Consider the following 9058-nt stretch of genomic DNA (forward strand, 5'->3'; position numbering starts at 1 on the left):
CACATATCTTTTCCATTGTTAATTGACGCATAAGCATCAACTATGTTCTCACCAAGAACACTCAAGAGAGCAGCCTTAAACAAGGTATCCATTTTCTGAAAAGCTTGCGCCTGTTGGGCATCTTGCTCTCCTTCAGGTTTGCCAAGAGTGGCGTCATAGCAGCTCATGGTCTGAAACCATAAGACTGCTCTCACGCGCCACCTCTTATAGTGGATACCCTCAAACATAGGAGGTCTCATGGAAGCAGCAAAACCACTCGGGGTAAATTGCCTATGATAAGGTTTTTGGATTGTTGGAAATATGAGCAATTTACCGAATAATTTTATTAACAAAAATACTAGATAAAGCATGAATAAAATAGCAAATATAAAGCAAGTCATGCAATCTGACAGAGAGAAGGTAAACATCGTCTGCATATATGAACTTGAGGTAAACACATCTAGAACAGACACTAGATGAAGTTGCTTATACGACATAGAACCTAACATACGTAGGGCAGAAACTAGAGCAAAGAACTGTAGCAGGACTTCTAACAGAAAGGAGAAGAACACGTACGGCACAGCAGCAGCAGAAGCACTGGACTTGGGGTCGGTGTCCTCGCCTGCCATGTCGTTGAGGAGGTCGTGGACGTCGGGGAAGAAGTCGTCGTCGGGGAAGTAGTCGTCGGTGACCGGATCGTCCGTGGTGAAGCAGCCAGTAGTCGCGCTGAGCGCTTCCCAAAAACCTTATCACCCTTCTCCCATACAGGACTCAAAAGGTGCGGTCTCGAAGGCCTACTGTCCCGACATGCGGTGCACGCCGCAAGCCGGGATGAGGAAGACAGCAGTAGCGCAGAGATTGGAACTGTGTGGCGAGAGGAAGAGGACCTTCTGATGTGTGTCTCGGGAGAGGAGCGACCTCTCTTATATAGGCACATGAGAGGGACGTGAACAGGCTGCGCCGGGAGGTGAAGCAACAGAGGGAGACGAAGTGAACAGACAACACGCGAAGAGGTGCACCATTCGTATTCTACCGCAAAAACTTTTCAGCTCCCAGGTGACCTTCCGTATACCCGTAGTGCGTGGCAAAAATTACACATCGGCTCGGCTCATTCCCGCAACCCGCGACGCGGCGCGTCGTGACGAGGCGAGGCGGGCGGCGGAGGAGGAGCGCGCGTGGATGTCCCTCTTGTTCTTATGCTCATACAAGTGGGGAAGGAGCCTCCCTTATAAAGAGGTCCAACTCCCTTTAAAGTAGCAATGTGGGACTAAACTTTAGTTCCACCTCTTGCCTGGCACTAATGGGCTGCGTGGGCCTCTAGGATTTATTAGGAATTTCTGAAACTGCTATTGGGCTAGGCCCAAATAGACAAAAATTCCAGCATATTCCTCCAACAACATCTACTACACATAATGGATCACATCATATCAACATGCATCATATCAAAATAAAATCCTCCAACATGCATCATATCATCAATTATTTTAACAACTTTTTTTAAATAGAGTTCATCTTGAATGTATTTTCTCCAAACAACATCTTCATATCATCATATCAACATGCATCATAAAACAAAGCAAGTCCTCCCACATCCATTACATCATACTTTTTTTAACAAAAAAATATATGAACTAGGGTTCATCTTCACACTAACATATGAACTATTGATTAGAGTTCATATTCAATATCACTAGTTACTAAAGAAGTAAGAACTAGAACTACAATCAACCTAAAGCAACACTAGGTGAAAAAAATTCCAATCAAAGTTCAAAAGGATGAGGGATTTCAAGCAAATAATGCGTCGAATCGGAAGCAAGTTTGCAAAAACTACTTGGAGGGATTGTAGGAGATTACGTTTCTTTCTTCGGGGCCATCTCAATCCGCAAAAACGATGAAGAAACGGTGAAGATCCGAGGGGGAGAGTGGAGGAGATGAGAGAGGGAGAGAGGGGCGAGGGGGAGGAAGAGGAACTACCAGTGGGGGAGGGGGAGGGGTGGGAAGAAAAGGCAGGGGCGGGGGGTCGGGCAAAATAACTGCTCGCACCCTACCGCCAGGGGTGCTGGCGGTAGGCTTATACAGCCTACCGTCAGGGACCCTGGCGGTAGGGTGCGACGGAGTGGGGCGGCGGCCATTTCCGCGTGCTGACGTGGATTAGTATCCTACCGCCAGGGACCCTGTCGGTAGGTTGTCTAACCCTACCGCCAGCTACCCTGGTGGTAAGAAAAAGGGTCAAATGCCGAATTTTTGTAAATCGGGATCAGATCCTGAATTTGTATACGATAAGGGTCAAAACATGAATTTTTGCCAACATGCGTCGGTTCAGCGAGCGAAACAAATCGGCGGACAGAAAGCAGTCACGGCGTGTCATCATCAGTAAATAAAACATATATAACCGGTCAAATTCGAACTAGAATGCTCCAACATGTCAACAGACAAATCAAGCCGATCCTATAAACCCAGTACGGGCGCAGACACACATGCGGGCCCGTCGACGTGTACGCGACCCACCCACCAGCCAAAAGATTCCGGGGCAGGGGGGGCAGTCGTAAGCGCTGACGATTCCTAGTAGTATCTCGTCCGGGAGGAAGAAGGATCCGTCGCGATCAGATGACGAGCGTGCCGATGCCGGTGCTGCTACAACGATGTAAGAACAAATTAAGCCGATCCTAGTAGAAAAAAAACAATAGCAGCAGGATGGAACTGGTGTGGTAGTTGGATGTGGTGAAACATTCGACGCACCAAAGGATAGGTCATGTGATGAATCTTCCTTTCCCCGGATGGAAATGGCTTATCAATCTTACAGGGAAGGAACGGGAGCAGACCTGTTCCGGTCGCCGAGGGTTTCTAGATTTGTCCAGCTCTACGTGGCGAAACCAACCGTGTGTGTGTGAGTTGCTGGTTCAGAGAGGGAAAATGGATATGCGTCTTGGGTTGAAAACTTCCTTGTCAACCCTCCCCTCCTTGTGTGCACAAAAGGGGGAACCTCACTCATCATGTCCCAGTCAAAACGAGAAGCAGAAAAAAAAAAGGCAAGTCAGCGGCCCGCTCCCGTTCTTCCTTTCGACCAGAAGGAGCCTTCGGACTTGAGACTTGGTGCCGTGCATTCATGCGTGAGTGACACCACACGCCGAGTGGAGAGAAATCTCCCTACTGGTTTCGCATATACAACCATCTTTGACCTAAGTGTCCACGTTCCCCAGAATGAGACAAGTCGTGGCGATGAGGATTACTTATATAAATTTCTCATAACCCAACAGCCAAACAGCCCAACTGGAAAAATAAACCCCTGAAAATCATGCTCTAGTGACAATAAAATAAAACAGACAGGCTTCGAGACCAAGGTTCTGCAGCCAGCATCGGCTTGAAATTACTTGAGAACAATCACAAACTAGCTGTGCTATTACAAGTTTACAACTCTTGCCTCTAAAAATAGGAATGCTTAGTTCTTGTTAACACTGAAGGAGGTCCACAGCCAGAACGATGCTAGCAACAAGCGTTAGACAAAATGAATCTGGTGCCAAGCAATTGACTACATAGATAGTCACTCAAGCTCCACTAGTACAATTGCCTGGAAAATTAATTACAAGTTTTTCTTTTCTCACTAGACAGGAGATACAAGAGGCGCCCACCCGCATTTCACGGCCGATCAAGATCAAGTCACCTCTAGCGCCGGCCTCGGGCCTTTGACCTCCCTTTCTGCACCACACAAAAATAACAAGGTGTGAGCAGATTGACCATGTGACAACTTACAATTGTGTGTGAAACAAAAACAAAAAAGAGCTTGTGCTTGGCATTGTCAAATACCGCTACACCCTCCGTCCCATAATATAAGAGCATTTTTTACACTAGTGTAGTGTCAAAAACGCTCTTATATTATGGGACGGAGGGAGTAATGAAACAAAGGATGCTGTCATAAGAAGATGGGAATTTTACTCACAGATGTGCCACCAAAGCTGGACCCTGAAGCTGTAGCCCCACCTGTAGGTAGGTAGGTAGACAAATGAAATGTCATACAAATCACAGAAATAAATGAAGTAACAAGGGAAAACATTGTTTAGTTCAAACTGAAAGTATGAATCTCAACATGGGCAGTAACGATACTAACAAAACAACCAGAAAACTTCGTAAAGTAAAGCAGTGCCAGTGTATGTGCAGACTAGCTGAATTACTAATGCACAGATCACGTACACTTAGTGCCGTCATCGACAAATTGCACTAAGGTATTAACATTTAGATGACACAGTTAATTCCATTGCAGCTACAATATGCCATAAAGAAAGAAAAAAAATGCAGACACGCCAAAACTGCTGGGAATCATCATAGGGATTCAGCATTCAACTGAGAACATGTCACCTCATATTACAAGATTAGCGGTTTTGCAGCATATACTGTACAAGACTTTTAAAGGTCCCAACGGTGCTGAACTGCTGATACTAACAATTTGCAGCAATACATTCACATGCAATTGCAGCTAAAAAATGGGAGTCATCAAAGTAATGCAAATTTCTTAACACTTCAAACCATTCGGACTTGGGAGAGCCATCAAAGTAATGCAGTACATCACATAAAACGATTACCGGTTTTACTGTGTGCAACTGACATTTCTCATAGAACCTTTACCCTTCATGACCAGAGATCAATTAAACTGAACATCAAGTAACGTACATCACAAGGAAGTTTGAGTACCTCCAAATGGCGTAGAGAATAGTGAAGTTCCAGTTAAAGCAGGCGTTGAAGGAAAAGATGGGGTGATACCCCCAAATCCAGACGGAGTTGGTGTTGATCCAAGAGTAGGAGTGGAGGATGTCCCAAATGGTGTCGACAGCGAGGCTGATCCAGTTGTACCGAAAAGGTTAGTTGTGAGACTTGAAGTTGTTGGTGTTGAAAAGAGACTTGAAGTGGATGGAGCAGAGGCCGCCGGCATGCTAAAAGCTGTGAAGGCACTCGAGGAAGTTCCTCCAGAAGGGAGCAAAGATTGCTGTGGTTGGCTTGTTGCTGGTGCAGCAATTTGTGTTGTGGGCTGTACAGGAGCAGGCAAATGCAATGTCGGATGAACCCTTTTGGCAGCTGCTTCTTCTTTGGCTGCTTCTCTTCTATTTGCCTCTAGAAATGGATCATTTGCATTGCCCAGACGGCGCTGACCGTGTAGATATTCAGTTTTCATCGACACAACATACTGATGAAGATTTTCCACCTGTACAGAAAGTAACATCAGTTATTCAGTTTTCATCGACACAATAACAAAAACTTTTCCACCTCTTGTATTGTCCATATACTATTTGATTTTACTAGAAAATTCATCAGTTAACTGCTTTATATATAGGCACTAATAATCAACAATAAATGACAGATATCATGGTCGCAACTTCAAAAATACTAACTTGAACACTACATGTTAGATTTCTCATTTCCGTATAGACAAGGTGTCACCATAGAAGTAACATAGATGAATAATAAGATGTTACCTTTGAAGCGACATAGATGAAATAGTCATGCACATTCGACATAACTTTTGGTAGAGATTCCACAGAAGATGATGATCTTTTATTGCTCTCGATTTGAACCAGCTGCTCTAGTTCAGTAATCCACTTGCAGCATTCGTCAAGATACTTCTCAAACTTGTTGACAGTTTGCAGCATAAAAAGGGAAGGCCTCTTTGGGACACCACTATAGAAATCATTGGTTGGTCCAGGCTGATTGGGCAGAGCTCCAGCAGGTCCAGAAGGATTTGAAGAACCTGTGGCTGATTTGAGGAACCTTGGTCTCAACATCATATATGAGCGAATAGCAAATTCTGTGTTCCACATCATTTCATTGACAACAGTCATCAACTCCTGAACAGATGCCTTCTCTCTCTCAATTACAGTTGCAGTCCCTGCGAGTTCCTGTTAAAGCAAATGAATATTTATCCGCCCAAGGAGGGATGTTCGAGGAATAGGTAGCATGTGCTTTATGAATGTATGTATATTACCTAATTAGGAATAGATATCATGTGGTCATGAAATCTTCCTAGTACTCAATAACACTCCCTATTTCCCAAATATCCTTACAGTTATGGACTACTAAAAAAGATGTCAGTCTGGAGGACAGAGGCCGAATCAGAACTCCCAATATCTTCTAAATTATTTAGATTAGATACTTGATGAAATTCGTATGTGTGAATTTGTCATGAAAAGGTACTTCCATAATATGAAATTCTGTGGGGTGTTACAACTATATTATGAAAAAAAAACAGTGGGAGAAGTTGCATTTGGAGACCATGCCAGTGTCCAAGAGGACTGCTTTCATAGAAATGAGGGAATACAAGGACCATTACTTCGAAATAAAATAGTCAATGCAACATGGGATATTAACTTCATGTTTTCCTCTCTTTAATTTTTAATTTTTTGGCAGAACTCCAAAAATATAATGGCTGGCCCAATCTTAAGGTATACCCTTAGCCTGCACTGTTTCACAAACTTATTAACATTTCTGTGCTAATATATTAATTTAGCTGTATAAACGTCCTTTTTTCTTTCACAAGAGACAGTTTAGTCACTATTCCTGACAGAGGAATTTGTGATTGTGAACTAAGTTTTACCATCTAACGATTAAATTGCATATCTTACAGTCTTGCTAATATTGCTTACTGAGAAAATTCCATTACAGAATACTCTGTGCTAACACGATACATGTCCATCCATCATTCAGGGAACTACAAAATAATATGCAACATTCAGGCTACTCTGTTCCAGTGGGGAAAAAAGGAATGCCTACGCCCTACTAGGTGACAACATACCGCCTAGCGTTTAATCATGCTACGCATGCGCTCAAGTGAGATAGGCACTAGGCAGTGACAATACACACAATTATCTTCTTGGGTCAAGTTTATGATATCAAAGATGCAGACGCATATCTTTTCCAATTGAGTGTTGAAGGTGAATGAGCACAATCCTATTTGTCTCCATTGCACTTCACTAGCTCATTGATCTTCCAGTGGTCAATGTGTGAAAGTTCATTGTTTCAGAACAAGACAAAAACAAAGATACATATACACTCCATGCAATGAGAAACTTGAGCAAGGGAAATGGTCGAACCTGAGCAATGTGACTTGCATCGAGCTCAAAATTGACATTCGAGATTGAGGAGTCATGAAGGCGACTGCACTGATCCAACCTTTCACTCTCGTCCTTGTACTCCCTTATTTTATCCCTACAAGATTGATAGTTAGCAAACCACATTCTAGGTATTTTCAGCACAAAAATCTTCCAAGTAATTCAGAGTGTAAACTGCGGCAGTATGACACCAATTGCTAAACAGGTAATGGAAGGATACAAACTCCTGTAACGCTAAGCTCATAAAATTGACCCCTCCATGCCAATAGAAGCAGCAGCTTAACAACCCAGCTTAACTGGCAACACCAAAAGCACCTGTCTTTCGCCCAATACCTCAAATCAACACTAAATGGACACTACTAAACCACCTCAAACAGAAACCCTCAACACCAGTAGTACAATAAATCAGCAAATTAAGAAAATCGATTCCTGGGAAACTTGAAAAACGTAATCTTATCGCACAATGTCTTAATTTGAATCCCACACGCACATAAAAAACTAGTCCACTCATACAACCCAACGACAGTGCATTTCACTAAGCTGACCTAGTATAGAAGTATGGCACAATAGGGTAAACAACAAGGGGTGAGATTCCAATCAATTGGAGCGAACCAAGAGATTAACCAAAAAGTTTTGTAACCAATGACGCCCCAACTCATCACACAGAAAAGAAGCATACTTTTTTTACCGGAAAATAGACAGAAAAATTAGGGAAGCCATACTCGATCTGAAGCAGCGCCTTCTGCGAGTCGGCGTGGAGCTCATCCCACTTTGTGTTGTACCCTGCGGGCTTCCCCTCCTTTGTATACAGCATCAGCTGCGGCTGCTGCTGCTGCTGAGGCTGCGCCGTCGGCGCGGCCAGTTGCTGCTGCTGCTGCTGTTGTTGTTGTTGTTGCTGCTGCTGCTGCTGTTGTTGTTGCTGCTGCTGCTGCTGCTGGGGTTGCTGGAAGTTAAACTGGAACGGCGAAGGCGACTGCGCCGGCGCCTGAGTCTGCGCCGGCGCCGGAGTCTGAAACGGGTTCTGCGGCGCTGGGGTTTGAAACGGATTCTGCTGCGTTGGCGTCTGGAAAGGATTCTGCTGCGCCGGCGAGGAGAAGGAGAACGCCATTGCCGCGGATGGCGGAGGGGCTCCTCTCCGGCGAGGGCGGCGCGGGGAGCCGGGGATACAGGGACGAGGAGATCGAGACGGAGTTAGTGGGCTCTGGGCCGCGTGCGGTGGGCTCGGCGAGTTCTTTAAACCCTAGGAAACCGGAAAGAGGATCGGGAGCGGAGTGGACAACTTGACGGTTTTGCCCCCGGGTAGAAGATTCAAAAGCGAGTCGTCTACGTAAAAGCAACTCTAGTCCAGGCTCCCACCCAACCGGACGCGGATTTTGGGCGTTTGGATCGTCCAAACGAATAGGATATCTGTTTTTTTTTTGGATCGACCGTGTCGCCCAAAACTATTTTAAAAACATGTGTTTGTATTCAACATAATTAAACATTTGATGGTTGGTCAACCGTCGGCTAAAGTCCACTTATACATTAATAAAATATAAAAAACAAAATAAACACGCCTGTCAGCCACCCAACACACTGCCCTAGGCTTTGCCATCGTCGCCGGTAAGGTTGATGAAGTCTGGCGGCAGCGCAGCCCACGAGGATGCGGTCTGCCACGCAGCACGCACCGCCTCCTTCGGTGTCTGCTCTGCCGGCAGCATTACTGTGTGGCGCGCGCTCCTCATCCTCCTACTCCCGGCGCTCTTCCTCCTCCTCCTCCTCCCGTGCCCAGCGGGTATGTCTCTCCTCCTCCTCGCCCTCGACCTGCATCTGGCGCTCGCCGCCGGTGCGCTCCTTCGACAGGTGGACTTGCCGCTAGTGCTCCACGTAGGGCGCCTCTTGCTCCAGCGTCACGCCTAGCGCGATGGTCGGTGCGCTCACCGCTCGCGGAGGATGCCAGTCCACGCGTACATCTCTGGCTCGGGCTCCGCGGGCGGCGTGGGCGT

The 9058-nt window shown here is 45.6% G+C and overlaps 1 protein-coding gene across 1 annotated transcript; it reads right to left on the reverse strand.

Annotated features, from left to right (window-relative positions):
• Positions 1-3321: 3321 nt before the first annotated feature.
• LOC123112171 (nuclear pore complex protein NUP58) lies at positions 3322-8318 on the reverse strand. Its single transcript, XM_044533104.1, has 6 exons — positions 7796-8318; positions 7056-7170; positions 5445-5864; positions 4666-5173; positions 3917-3957; positions 3322-3675 (listed from the first exon to the last, which is right to left on the reverse strand). The coding sequence occupies exons 1-6, from the start codon at positions 8179-8181 to the stop codon at positions 3643-3645; spliced, it is 1503 nt and encodes a 500-aa protein (XP_044389039.1). The 5' UTR covers positions 8182-8318; the 3' UTR covers positions 3322-3642.
• Between the last annotated feature and the right edge of the window lie 740 nt (positions 8319-9058).

This window comes from Triticum aestivum, chromosome 5B (assembly GCF_018294505.1).
Source record: "Triticum aestivum cultivar Chinese Spring chromosome 5B, IWGSC CS RefSeq v2.1, whole genome shotgun sequence".
Lineage (NCBI taxonomy): Eukaryota > Viridiplantae > Streptophyta > Magnoliopsida > Poales > Poaceae > Triticum > Triticum aestivum.

Excerpts from the sequence above, each read along its gene's own strand:
- LOC123112171 (XM_044533104.1), bottom strand. The coding sequence starts at position 8,181 with ATGGCGTTCTCCTTCTCCTCGCCGGCGCAGCAGAATCCTTTCCAGACG. Across the intron at positions 5,865-7,055 it reads ATGCAAGTCACATTGCTCAG|GAACTCGCAGGGACTGCAAC; the intron begins GTTCGACCATTT and ends TTGCTTTAACAG. Across the intron at positions 5,174-5,444 it reads TCATCTATGTCGCTTCAAAG|GTGGAAAATCTTCATCAGTA; the intron begins GTAACATCTTAT and ends CTTTCTGTACAG.